Below are 14089 nucleotides of genomic sequence, written 5' to 3'. Positions count from 1 at the left end.
CCAACTGGGATCTTGGGCAATGGGGGCCAGGCCAGAGGTTGCAGTACCCACCGCAGATGGGGGTGATGGAGAGCATGGGGAACCTGCTGGGAAGGTGAGTGGCTCCACCTCTTCCCCTCCCCCTCCACTGTGCAGTGTGCTTGGTACAGAAGGTGACCGCACACTGTATTGTCCCAACTGTGACCCTCCCACCAGTGGAAAGAGGAGGAAAACTCCACAGGCAGCAAGTGCAAACCCTGTGAAAAAACTGTAGGAGATGGGCTTGAATCCCTGCTCTGCTTCCAGGAGTGCCTGGGAGCCCCCCATCTCCTCCACCTCCCCTGCCCAGTCTTTGGTCTTCCATTCCACTTAATCTGGGCTGAGTCTCCACTGCAGAGGGACCCTGTGGGGTGGGGGTGTACATAGAAGGGTCTGGGGCCCTGTGCTCCATCTCCTGCTTCCGACCGTGTCCTGGATTGTTTTTATACACCATGTGCAAGGGAATGCTTTGTGGAATTTTGATTAAAGCGTTTTAAGACACAGAGAGGAATGGGGGGGGGGGGCGCTCTGCATACTCTGGGGTGGGAGCAGGGAATGGGGTGGGGGGGCCCGCGAGGGGAAGGGGTGAGTTTGAGTGGGTAGGGCCCAGGTAGTGCATGGAGGAGAGCGTTTAGCTCAGCAGCCCAGGCGGGCTCTGCTGAGCTGGACCCCGGGGCGCAAAGCCAGGACTTCAGGCTGGCAGAAGGGCCCAGCAGGCAGGGAGAGCCCTCTGGATGGCCTGAAGAGGTGGGGGACAGGAGTTGGGGGAGGAAGAATGCAGCTCTGGGCTCTCTGGGAGCAGTGAGCCCCCAGGCCTGCAGCTAGAACCAGGGAGGTCCCCTGGATACACGGCATTGCTTCTGAGCTCCCTGTCAGGCCCGAGGGCATGGGCAGTGTTGGTGTCCTGCTATGCCGGCGTGGGGCCTGGGGGGTTGGCCTTGAGGAAAGAGTGGGCCTGGGCCTGGAGACTGCATGGACACCTGCAGTGGCCAGGACACCAAAATCCCGGTTCCTGCTCTGTCCCGGGGGTTCCTCTTCTATTCCATCTGCTCCCTGGACACTCTGTGCCGGCTGCCATAGAAAGAGGGTGCTGTTCTAACAGCTCTTGGGGGCCCATGGCAGAGATGGGCAGGGTGATACATGCTCAAGGCTGAGCTTGGCTACCCCTAGGATTGAAGGAAAAGCCTACAGACCAGACCCACCTCCCATCCCCTAGCTCAGAAAGAGTGCTCCTGCCCTAGGGGAAGGCTGGTCTGGCCCATCCCTCAGCTTTTGACCTCTAGGCAGAAATAGTTTCTGAGAATTTGGCTGTCAGACCCCAAGCCTGGCTGCTGATGTGTGGAGGGAGGGAGCGAGGGAGGGAGGAGGCCCCAGAGCAGAAAGCCACCACACTTCCTCCCCAGCTTCCTCCTGCGTGGCCTCGAGATCTTCTTCTCTGGACCCTTACAAGTGAGCACATCACAGCTTCGTGGTTTCCTGTTTTCAGTGAAATTTACTCTGAGCTCCAGGCTCCATCTTTATCCTGGACCACACGCTCCGCCCCCAGGGCCCCTAAGACATCCTCCCTGCTGCTAAGGAGGAGGGGCAGGAGGCCAAGAAGCCCCCTAGACTCACCTGGGGGGTGGAGGTGCCCTGGGATCATCGCACCTGCCTCTCAAGGGGCTGGGAGGGACACTGGGGCCTCTGGAGAGTTGGCCAGGCAGGGTGAGACCGAGGCAGGAGGCCAATGGATCATGGCACTGGCTGAGGCCCTCAGAAGGAAATCTGCTTTGAGGCCCTAAGTTACTGTTAAGAAATAGATCAGGAATTATAAGGGCCATCATTCCTGTAACCTTCTCATGTTCCCATTTAATAAAGACAACCTGCCTTTATTCCCTCCAAGGGAGAGGCCAATGGAGGGGAGTTGATGCTCTGAACACATGTCGTGGGGCCCACAGGGGATGCTGCTGTTCGATCGGGCTGGCCCTGCCTGGGGGGTCAGTGATGAGGGGCACTGGGGTAGGTATGCAGGAACTCGGGGGCCTGCTTCTCAAAAGCCCAGCTCTGGGGTCGAGGGGCCAAGGCACTGCTTTCTCCAGTGAGGGCTCTGTCTCAGGAATGCATCGTGGAGAGATGGCTTACAGAGGTCCAGTCACTCTCCATCCCAGCTTGGGCACTGTTTCCTGGAAGGGGCGTTCCTGAGTGTCAGCTAGAGCTCCCCAAGGCTGGTATGACTGTGATTTTTCAGGGAGGTGCAGGGACACAGCAGGAGGTAGAAAGAGACTGGGGTTGCCTGCCAGGACGCCAGGTGCAAAGACCTCTTGAGAAGTAGGCACTCACAGCCCAGCTTGGCGGGTGTCCCAGCCCACAGAGGGCACTGGTCATCTAGCCCTTCCACTGGGTAATCCCTGGGCCTGCTTGGCACGGTTGCCTCTCTTTCCTGTACGGATGCTAGTCTCCCTAACTATTCCAGGAGTTCCAACAGGGTAGTGGGTCCAATAACAGGCTATCCTCTGGACCCAGTCTCAGAGCTGACAGCTGAAGCATAGCCATGGGGCGAGGGTTGAACCAAGATGCGAGGGTCCTGTTCTCTGGACCCCTCCCGGGGCCCCCCTCTGGCTTCCCACCAGCTCTGGTTCTTAGCGGTTCTGTCCGTGCTTGGTGGGATCTCCCAAAGAGCAACATGATGTCCTGAGTTTGTGCAGGCGGGGGGGCAGAGGTTTCATTCTGTCTCGCCATTCTGATCTAGTGGTCTTACTTCCTAAAATACATGTTGGGATGGATTCTGAAGTAGCAATGTAGCTTAAGGAGAAAATGCTGACATCAGCTAGCCACGTGCCCTGGGCACCTGATGGAGAAGTGGCAGCTGGTGGGTTATCTCTTGGCCTTTTCTGTTACAATACTGTGTTTTCCAAAACACTTACACGTGTTAACGTTATCACTTTTTGGATTCCCCCTCCCCCACCAGAAAATGCTCGGAGGCTTTACTGTGTTCCATTTTATGCGCAGGAAAACCGAGGCTCTAAAACATTTGTGTCTTGTGACAATAAGTGAATGTGGAACTGGGACTAAGACCTGGGTCTTCTGCTTCTCAGGCCTGTGCTCCTTCCTCTTCACTGAACTGAATGGCATCAGAGGCCAAGACTCAGGACCTCCAAGGACCAGGGCCGGGGGTGGGGGTGGGGGTGGGGGGTGGTGAACCTGGGCCCACAAGCCCATGGTTCCATTTCTTTTGCTTCATTCTTGCCACTCCCCTTTCTGCCTGGCATCCCTGAAGCCACAGGACTCCTGGTGAGCACAAGGACCTGTGCCCTAGACTTGCTTACCATGGTGGAGGGGAAGGGAGATGCTCCTAGCTGACCAGAGAGCCCCAGGGTCTCTGGGAGGCCCTGAACAGGTTGCGTGCAGCACATCTGAGCTGCTGCAGGACAGCCCTCAAGACGCAGGGCAAGGGAAGGGTTTGAACGTCACCATGCTGGGCCGGAGAAGCCTGGCTTAACTCGGTGTGCCGCACAGGGAAGGGGCCAGGCTGGGGCTTCCTGAGCTTGAGCCAGCGGAAGGAGGCTTCCTCAACAGCAGCGGGGTCCAAGTTTAATACACAGAAGAGCTCTTGGCCCTAAAGATAGGAGGTCAGCTGCCAAGGGCAATGTACCCGGCTCACAGATTTTCTCTAGGCTACCGCTGGCAACTCTTGGACCAGCAAGTGGGCAGGGGGTGATTGCTGTCCTTCTCTCTGGACAGGTGACTTCTGCAGGTTCCCACCAGCCTGAGATGCCAGAGCTGGTTGGCTGGGATTTGTGTGGCAGGGAGGTCCCCCCGACAGGCCCTCCCCCCATCTTCATCCTCCTGCCAAGGTGCCTCTGTGACTGGGGCTCAGCTCCTGACCTCCCAGTTGCCTTCCGCCCTTCCTCCCCAGGCCTGGCCCTTCCTCTTGCAGAGGCCTCCCTGATGGCCCCTTAGACCCCTCCCCCCAGCCTGGCCTTCCTAGCGGCCTGAAGCTAGCCAGAGAGCAGAAGCCGTACAATGACTTCCCCTGGCTGGGTGGCACACCATTGTGTGACAGGCCTGGGTTGGTCCGGATGCCCCCTGCTACACAGCTGTTCCTAGCTCTGGGTGATACAGGGCTGAGGGCTGGGTGGGGACAGGAATATACGGTTTGCAGGAAATTGGGGGGAGGGGGCCCAGGGTCAAATGAAAGGATAGGAGGGCTCAGATACAAGATTTCTCTTGGTAGCTGAATCCCAGGCCGCTTGCTAAGAGAACTTCACTCCGGAAGTCACAGACGCAAGTGATGTCTTATCCCGAAAACCTTCCCGGGCTCCTGGCTCCAAGTTCCTGGCACTTCATCACATCACCAAGTGGTAACTCTCTGTTATGTGTCCATCTCCCACTAGTCTGGGGGCTCCTTGAGGACAGGACTGTACCCAACTCATGTCTGACTTCCGAGCCTCTGGCACGGGCCGGGCACGTATTTTGTGTTGAATGAATGAAAGAAAGAATAAAGGAACGACCCTTAACTTGCTCTTGTGAGGTTGGTCCTGTGCCAGCGAGGGCTGGCTTGGACCAGCTGATAACTGCAGGTGGAGACAAGATGGTGAGCAGGTCTGCCGGGCATCTCTGGACTGATACGTGCAGAATGGCGCCCACCCCTAAGACCATGGTGACCTTTCCTGGAGCCTTGGGAAGATGCTCAGGGCTCTGGCTGGTGCAGGAGGGCTCAAAACAACCCTATTCTTGAATAGCCATCCAGTGAAATCTATGCAACAGGAGGGAAGGGACCCCGTCTGGTCACCTCTGGCTTGGTGACCCTCAATTTTGTGCTTGACTCTGGGGGTTCACTGTCTAGAGGGGACAGTCAGATCACTGGAAGCAAATCTTTGTGGGTCCAGTGCTCCCTGGAGGCAGATGCCCATCATGGCTGGACGCTGGCGGCTTGTGCCCTATCCTCACCCTGGCTCAGCTGTACTGGGAAGGACTGGAGGGGGCACATGGGAAAGCGGTGCGATCAGCCCTTAGGCAATGTCAGCCCAGAGGCAATGTCACCAGGAGGAAATATAGATAGAGTCACACTCTTGGCTCTGAATGCTGCCACGGGCTCCACAAACCCACCCCTGGTCATTTCTTGCTCTTGGGCCTTTGTTTAGGTGGATCTCTGGGTCCCCGATATGCCTTGTTGTGCTAACGATGACAGAGTGACAAGACAGCCCAGCATCACCTCCTCCAAGAAGCCTTTCCCAAGCCCTTGTTAGTGCTCCTGAATGCAGGCCCATCCGCATGTTGGCCCCTGAACCCGGAGACCCTCACTGCATCCCTTCCTTGGCTACCTTCTATGGTGGCAGGGACCACTACTGCTTCCTCCGGGTAGCCCTGGGGCCTGGCACATACTGGGCATTCAGGGAACACGGACTGGCTGCCTAAGCAAACGAACAAACAAATGAATGAACGGATGCCCTCCAGGGCTCAGTTCTCAACTCTGCTCTGGTACCGGCAATTCTTCACTGTCACGTGTCTCTTACAGAAGTCAAATACCAGGGATCTTTCCTCTACCTGAAGAAGCCAGGAAAAAAGTTGATAGATTCCTTTTGACCTAAAAAATGTCTCCTATAAATCTTTCCCCAGCTGGCCCTGATGCTGTCTGTCCCTATCACGGTGTAATAGCCCAGGAGCCATATACATATCGTCTTGGTCATGGCCTCAGGGAAGCCCAGGCCTGATCGAGTCATCTGGAAGGTGCTTTCTGGGGTCCGAGCTGGTGATGGACAGAATGAGGAAGGCAGAGAAAGGGAGATTATACCTCTCACCACCCAACTTCTCGTAGTCACATAGCAGGGAGCCGGGAAGCCTGAGATCAGCTTCAAGGCAGGACCCAAATGTCAGGGACCCACGTGTGAGGAGGCAGAGCTCATGGGTTTCCACTGGACTAGGCTGGGTCTCTGGTGGTGGTGGTTGGGGGCCGGGTGCGGTCAGAATGTCTGTCAACAGATGAAAACTCTTTCTGGCCATAGGGACCAGTCCCAAGTTCTGTAGGAACTGCTTGAGTAGCGGCCCACCCATTCCTGGTGGTTAAATGTGGCTGGGGTGATTTCACATTTCCCCAATTGTCCTTTCTTCTGAAGACCAAAAGGAAGCCAGATGTCACCTGCAAAACTCAGTGTCTCAGAATGTCCTGGGTCTCACTGACTGCCTCCCCACGAAACTCCAGGGCTTTGGGGTGTAGGGAAGGGGGGGAGCAGGGGTGAAATCGGTGTGTTTGCTGGCCTAGGTCAGGACAAGAAGCAGCACAGACTCTCAGTTTCCCACCCCAGATCTGTTCTCTACCCTTCCCTCGTTAACAAGCTCTGCTTTTGTCAGAGGCAGTGATATATCCCACATAATAAGCCAGTTCTGACAATCCTGGCATTTTTTCCAATCTCCTTTGGAGTGAGGGTGCCCATGTGAATCTTTTCTGGCCACAGACATAAGCAGAACCCTGGAAAGTAGTTCTGGAAAAAAATTTGCTTTCTTGATAAAGGGGCAGAAATAGCTTGCATAGTTCTTTGTCTTGTCATTTCCTGCCTTGAATGCTGACACGTCGGCTGGTGCTCTAGCAGCCATCATGCAGCCATGGGGGAAAGCTCGAGAGGCACTAGCTCTGACATCACAGAGCACAAAACCAAGATTTGTAATTCTCTCTAGAATTTTTGTTATGTGAATAAAATGCATCCTGATTTGTTGATGACTTGAGGTAAGTATCTATCACTTGTAGCCAAACACGTCTCTAAATGCCACTGGGAGATGACCAGGATGATGATTCGCCCTGAAGCTAGGTACAGGTAGGGAAGGGTTGTCAAAACAGTCCTTCCATGTCACTAAAGTAATGGATAGCCCTACATGTCCCCCCCTCGGGTAGTCATATGTGTCCTGTAAATATGTCTCTGTTTGGCTCACTGGGTGGGGATGGCTGCTCTGGAGCTAAGGATGCCCAGGGTGTGCCCACAGCCAGTCCCATACCCTCGGCATCTCAGGGTATGGATGTGGTTTCCTGGGATTGGTCAAATTCCACCTTCCTCCCCAGAGACAGTCCAGATAGACAGCCCAGCCCAGGCCTACTCTGACTCCATAGTCCATAGGGCTGCTGCCAAGATGGAGGGGTCTAACAGAGTCACCCATAGGGGACCAAGGGACAGGGCTGAGGCCTCATTAATGATCAGGTTCCTAGGGTGGACAGAGCACAAAAATGTCCCCAATCCTTTATACCTCCCTGTATCCACACTTTAAAAAATTCATTTGCAACTTGTTCCTCCAAAAGATAGGGTGGAGTTCTCCACACCTTGAACCTGGACTGGCTTTGTGACTTGCTTTGGCCAACAGAATGTGCTAAAAACAACCTCATTCCAGTTCCAAGCCTGGATTCAAGAGGCCCTGTGTGCTCCCAGTGTCCCTCCCGGACCCTTGCTAGCTCCGCTTGAACTAGCATGGGCTAGCCTTCTGGAAGAGGAGACACAGGTGGCCCTGTCACCCCAGCCGACAGGTGGATGACCCCCCCAAACCCCAGCCATCTAATGACACACAGCTGCTCCCCCCACAACCCCACATAGGCGGGAGCGCAGCTAAACCAGGTCTAAATTGCCAGTCTGCAGAGTTGGCGCTAAACCAGTGATCGCGTTCATCCCTGTACGTGGTTTGGTTTGCACTGCGGCATTATCGCGGCCACATGCATCTGACACTGTCCTCCTCCTCAGGGTTCTACCGAGCATTTCTGTAGACACGAGCTCACTTGTTTCCCCAGACACCACCTAAGAGGAGACATCACCTCCCTTTTCCGGATGACGAGACCGTATCCCGAGAGGTTCCAACTTGCTGGTGATTGCACAGCCAGTTCACAGCGCTCCTGACTCCAAATTTCACCCCCTCGATGGGCACACGGCTCCCACCCTGGCCCATCGCCCCGAGACCATCTCACCATCCAGTCCCACGGGGCGCGCCTCCTTCTCCAACCTTGCAAACCTCCCACGTTGCCTTGGGCAGGTGCTCTGTCCATTCAAGCACCAGACGGGACCAAGAGCATCAATCCCTTCCGACATGGACATATTGCAACAGCGTGTCACAGCAAAGTGACAGCAGGGAAAGGGCCAGAGAGCACCTTTCCTGTCTGGCACAGAGTGTGGGTGAATGCACTACTGGCAAGTAGAGTGAGGGTTGGCCAGGCTCCAAGGTGTGGGCTCGCTCTGCACCATCCCATAGAACTGCTGGACCAAAGAGGGCTAAACAGAGACTCTGAGTGGTTACAGATACAGGATGACAAGCACATGAGTTCTGCACATGCAGGTCCTCCACAAACACACGCGGGTCCTCCACAAACACACGCGCAGGTCCTCTATAAATACACAGAGGCAGACCTTCTAAAGGCACAACAAAGGACTTGTCAAAGATTTACCCACCTCGGACATTCCACTTCCACCCCTCTTGTTGCCCGCCCATCCCCTACAGAAGGCGGAGCCGGTCCTTCAAGCACCCTCCCTCCCTGCAGCTGGCGTGGCTCACCGACAGGGTGGGGGTGCCTTCGTCCTCCACCGTCACCACCAGGTGGTAGAAGCTCCGGTGCTCACGGTCGGGCGGGGCTGGCCGCGTGGAGATCTCACCACTGATCCGGTCCACGCGGAAGGTCATGTCCTCATTGCCCTCAGTGATATAGTAGGACAGCACACTGTTGATCCCGATGTCACGGTCGGTGGCTCTCACCTGGACCACAGCAGTACCCCCGCCCACGTTCTGCGGGGAGAGCAGGAAAAGGGGCTGTTGGTGGTGAGAATGCTGTGGGCACCGACTATATGCAAGGCTGTGTGACTTCACCGACTCTTCTCGGCAGCCCTGGGAATCAGACGGGATGCTATCCCCATTTACAGATGAGAAAACTGAGGTACAGAGAAAGCATGTCTGCTAGTCACACTGCCTGTCTGTGGTAGAGCCCAGGTCTGACTCTTGGGAGGCTGGTCCGAGACCTGGCCTTTAACCCACTGAGCCACCCAGGTGCCCCGAGACCTGGCCTTTAAACCCCTCTCCTGTCCTGCTTTCGTGGACGTCCAACCTGGCCTGACACCTAGAGATTTTTTTTTTTTTTTTTTTTTCTGGGGCAAAAATTTCCCTCAGTGCCTCAGTCTTAAGAATGAGTAGTAAATGCCTGTCTTGTTTAAAAGCAGCTCTCCAGGGGATAAATCCCATTTCCTGCTTTCTCTCTCCTCTTGTCTCCTCTTCACACTTCCTGCAAAAAGATACTGCATTCCAGGAGCTGGCCTTAGGGCTGGAATTGTGAATGAGCAGGACACGCCCCCACCTGCTGGGTCTGAGAGCCCAGCGGGCCAGGCGGACCCTTACACGGGTGCTTCACGGTCACTCACACCCACTGCCCACCCTGGGCATCCAGCTATCCGGACGCAAGAGCTGCCCTCACCTCGTTCACACTGACATTGTACCCGAAAGGGCTCTCGATCACTGGAGGGTTGTCATTGACATCCAGAATGGTCACCTGTAGGATGTGGTCCTTCTTCCGTGGAGGGGTGCCACGGTCAGACGCTACAACCTGGAGTGGGGAGAGGAGAGAGGAGACTGGATTCAGGGTTAAAGGAAGGGGAAGGACCTGGAATATGGAGTCTGGAAGGGCAATCTGTCCAGTGGGGAGGACCAGTAGGGCAGAGAGACTCTTGGGTCCATCCCTGCCCCTGTGTGGTCTGCCAGCCTTGGGCTCTCCCTGGAATTTTTTTCTTCCGCCCCATGCTGCAAACAATGCTTGCCCAGTTGTTGTCTGACATGGGGCCATCATTCGGAATCCGGTTCTGGTGTGTCCAGTCTTTACCTTCTGGTCCTACCCTGGACTGTATTCTGGGCTGTGCCAGCCCCTGACCACGACCTGGGCCTGTGACCAGACCCCAGGCTCCTGCTTTTAGCTTCAAATAACTCTGTTCCACGCACTCCTATCTGAACCCTGGCAGATAGAGAAAGCCTCCCCCTAACCTTTTCAGCAATGAACTAGAGTTTTCCCCATAGCCCAGGCCTGTCCCTGGGAGCCCGAATGCTTCCTGGATGCCTGAGGAGCAGCGAAAGTGCTCTCCAGGCTCAGAGCCCTGCAGGAATGCAGCCCCGGGGTCCCCAGAGTCGCAGGGAGCAGGCCAGCCACAGCAGTTCAGCAATAATGGTGGCCTCCAGGACTCCTCACACTTGTGCTTGTTTCTCACCAAGGCAGAGGCTGGCCAGGGAGGGGTTCCTCTACCCATTGCACAAGAAGGGAAACCAAGGCCCAGGGAGAGTGAACAACTTGCCCAAAGTCATACTGCCTGTGGAAGAGTCAGGGCTCTATCAGCTCTGCCAGGCCTTCTCTCCTGGCTCCTATAACAGGGATAGACACCTCTGCTGCTTCCTGCCCTGGGACCAGGGACACGGGAAGCCGACTGCCAGGCTATGCCAAGCTCTCTCCTGGCAGGTCAACAGAGACCCCCGGGCTCAGGGGGTGTTTCTCACCTTGAGGATGTAGTGGTCTAGCTCTTCTCTGTCCAGAGGCCTGGCCACGAACACTTCACCAATGGAGTAATTGGTGGTGATGATATCAAAGGCCCCAGCGACGTTGCCAGAGGCCAGGGAGAAGACCACCTATCAGAGAGGGGGAGGGGGATGGGTGAGAAAGTGAGGAGCACAGGCCACAGGTCAGGCTGAGGGTCCCTCCCCTGCCCTCCCAGGCCCTCTGCTCGATAAAGGCATTTGAAAAGAGAACATTTGATGCAGAGGTGGAAAATGTGTGCCGTAGGCCCACCAAGGCAGCACGGGACCTGTGGCAGGTTCCTGGGGTAAGAGAGGTCAGCATTACCAGCCTAGGGGCCAGAAGAGTGGGTATGAGTTCCACAGCACAGACATTTCCCAGGACAGAGGTGGGGAGGCACTGAGACTTCTGGGGGCCCTGGTGGGACATGGGCTGCATCTGGCCCTCACAGCAACGGTCAGGAGATGCTCTTTCCAGTTTGCAGACAGGAGGCTCAGAAACAGGCAACAGTTGGCCAAGGTCACACAGCTTACAAATGACTAAGAGAACGAAGATTTGAATGCCTGTGCTTCTGATCCGAAAGCTACCGCCCCGCCAAGAGTTGTGCAAGCCATCTTTGCGGGGTGGGGGGAGGGCAGAGGGAGAGGAGAGAGAATCTTAAGCAAGCTCCATCGTCTGTGTGGAGCCCAATGAGGGGCTTGATCTCATGATCTTGAGGTCATGATCTGAGCCGAAATTAGGAGAAGGCTGCTTACCCAACAGAGCCCCACAGGGACCTTAAACAACCAAGCCATTTTTAAATGGTGGGAACCTCCTCAAACATGTCACTTGATTTGTAGGACAGATTAAAGCAGCGGGAAGACTAATACAGTCTACCACCCGTCCTCCTTGTGCACTGGGCCTCCAAACCTGGAGTGTGTGTGGAGGGAGCACTTCTTGCTGTGGCACAGGCCCCCCAAAGCTGGGAGGAGGAGAAGCCTGTCCTCTCTGAGACCTGGGGCCACGTGGGAAGGCCTGGCACACAGGGCCAAGATGCCGAAAGGTTTGTGGATCAGGTGACAAAGGAGTCAGCAGGAAGGATGAACGCCCTCTGCTCTCAGCTTGCTGTCAGGGGCTGAGCTGGGACCGGCCTTCGGACTCCATGTTCACGTGACCCGGGCAGGGCCAACGGTCTGCACAGCTCTGCCTCCTCTCCTCTCCTTGACCGTGGAGTAGGGTGAGGGCATGGCCGTGCACCTGGGGCTGGGTGGAGCCTGGCCATCCCTCCTCCAGTGGAGAGGCTATGGGAGCCTCCTTAAGACACGGAAGAGCCAGCATTTTACTTGGCACGCACCTGCCCATTGCTGCCGGCGTCAGGGTCCCGGGCCTTGATGGTGGCCACCTGCTGGCCCACGGGGCAGTCCTCAGGCACGCTGACGGCCGAGTCGGAGGTGAAGTCAAACCGGGGACTGTTGTCGTTCTCATCCAGCACCGAGATGTAGACCTGAGGGTGGGGAAGGCAGCCAGAGACCCACTGCCTCCTCTGCTTCCTGACTCCAAACACCAGGCTCCCACCGTGGGCGCACAGGGGCACAGAGCTGAGAGTTCTAGAAAGTCAGCTAGCGTCAGGGCTTGCCTGGGCCGATCAGGACTCGGAGGTGTTGAACACATTTCCCATAGCCGTGGGATGGGGGAGGGCCGCGCCCACTCAAATGCTGGGGCCGGCACAGCAGGGTAGGGGTCCAGGGGGGACTCAGTGGTGGTAGGGCTGAGTGCTGGAAGGCATGGGCCTTGGCTAAAGGGGACAGAGGCTACTCAGCAAAAAAAATTCCACTGAGGAATGCCAGCTTGGCATCGGCAGAGCTTCCTGTTTTTCAAGAGGAATTCGGAATCCAGATTTTTATGAGGAATTATGTGGTGATTAATAAAAATTAAAGGAAAAACTTATGTGCCAGCTGGTCAAAACACATCTGGCAGCCAGATTTTGCCCAAAGGCCTCTTCACTGGCGCATCTGGATTAGAGGGACGGAACCGGGGCTTTGGAACAAGAGGGAGGCCAAGAGGTAGCCTGGTGGTCCCAGTGGGGAGGGGGGAGGAATTTCCATGGTCAGATATAAACCCGGAATGTGCAAATTGCATGCAAAGGGCGTATTGTTTTGCATTCTGTAGTTTTCAACCCACAGATGGCCAAGAGTGCCCCTTAGGCTCATGGACCCGAAGGTTCAGGTAGGGTGGGAGGGGCTCAGGTTTGGGGAATCCCAGGAGGGGCTTGCTCCCACCGCCCTGCCCCAAGCCAGACCTCATCCTCTCCCTCCCTGAGCCTGGGGTACAAGGGCTCCCAGGCGGCATATACGGGCCCCCATGGAGAGCCTGGGGAACAGCGCTGCCACATAGGAGACCCCTTTCATCCTCCCCCTCCAATCAGGTCTTCCTCCTTCTCCATCCTAGCCATGCCTCCATATTTTTAGGAGCTGTCAGAACCGCAGGACAAGCAGCCCAGGCTTGGCAGCAGGATCAACTCCCCCATTAACTAGCTGTGCGACTTGGGAAAAAATGATTCAACCTCTCTGATTTTCCACTTCCTTAGCTAAAAGTACAGACAAAAACACACACAGCATTGGGATGCCTTGGGGGAATGAATGAGCAAACAAAAAGGTCAGGGGTGGTAAAGGTGGTCCCCGTCTTGCTTCGTGCCTGGGAGACTGGTATGCTCTGATGCTCCAAGGCTTTGCCCATCCCTCATGATTTTGCTCAGGGAGTTCCATGATGTCCCAGAGCCCCAAGTCTGCTCATCTGTGAAATGGGCCCAGTAATGCCCACCACTCTATTCTTAGGGCAGAGCCAAACAAGGCCTCTGTGCTCTAATTTCTCCAAACTCTTTCGCTTGGCTCAAGACCTTGTTCAGACTTCCTGGGCTTCGTCCCACCACAGAGCTTTTGCATACGCTATTCCCTCTGCCTTTATGTGCTTCCTTCTTGGCTGGGTAAATGTCTGTGCTTTCTGCAGGTCTCAGCCTGAGTCTCTTCCTCAGGGAAGCCCTCCTCGATTTCCCGACGTCTTATTATAGACTTTCTCCTATAGCATACACTGACTGGTGTGATAATTTAATCAACAACCCTCTCCTACTGTATCTTATGTCTGTGAAGGCAGGGGCTATGTCTGATTTCAGTTTCCTGTTGTGCCCCGAGCCCAGCCCAGAGCCAGGCACACAGTAGGTGCTTCCTCTAGGATTACTGCTGTGATGCTGTCTGAGGTGCTCCTGGCAGTAGAGTCAGCCTCAGCGGGCGGGCAGGCGCCAAGATCCATAGGATTGGATCTGGGTCTGTGTTCCCACCCAGGGCCTCATGGCCCAGATCTTCTTCCCCTGGCCCCAGGGGTGTGATGGCATTATTCGAGAGCCCGTCCCCGTGTGCCCCTTCCTGCTGCCTCCCCACCCCTCCCAGGGCCCATGGGGGCTGCCTGGGTCAGGGAGGAGTCAGGTGTAGGTGAGCTGTGGTTTGGGGGTTCCGGCCTTACAGAGGAAATGGTGCTACCTTTAAAAGGCCCCTCGGGCTGCTTCACTCTAGCATCTCCAGCAATGACTGCCTGTTGCCAACAGGGCTG

The 14089-nt window shown here is 55.9% G+C and overlaps 1 protein-coding gene across 7 annotated transcripts in view; it reads right to left on the bottom strand.

The window, feature by feature from the left end:
- CDH23 (cadherin related 23) overlaps nucleotides 1-14089 on the bottom strand; it is a 400055-nt gene that overhangs the window by 65216 nt on the left and 320750 nt on the right. For all 7 annotated transcript variants that reach the window (XM_047702753.1, XM_047702755.1, XM_047702760.1 and 4 more), the window contains 4 exons: nucleotides 11841-11990; nucleotides 10492-10620; nucleotides 9428-9556; nucleotides 8521-8748 (listed from right to left, as the gene is read on the bottom strand). In XM_047702753.1, coding sequence (XP_047558709.1) covers nucleotides 8521-8748; nucleotides 9428-9556; nucleotides 10492-10620; nucleotides 11841-11990 — 636 coding nt within the window. The remainder of the gene's footprint in view (nucleotides 1-8520; nucleotides 8749-9427; nucleotides 9557-10491; nucleotides 10621-11840; nucleotides 11991-14089) is intronic.

Source organism: Lutra lutra, chromosome 14 (assembly GCF_902655055.1).
Source record: "Lutra lutra chromosome 14, mLutLut1.2, whole genome shotgun sequence".
In the NCBI taxonomy this organism is placed as follows: domain Eukaryota; kingdom Metazoa; phylum Chordata; class Mammalia; order Carnivora; family Mustelidae; genus Lutra; species Lutra lutra.
Note: the sequence above shows the minus strand (reverse complement) of the source record. Positions and strands in the feature narration are given on the sequence as shown.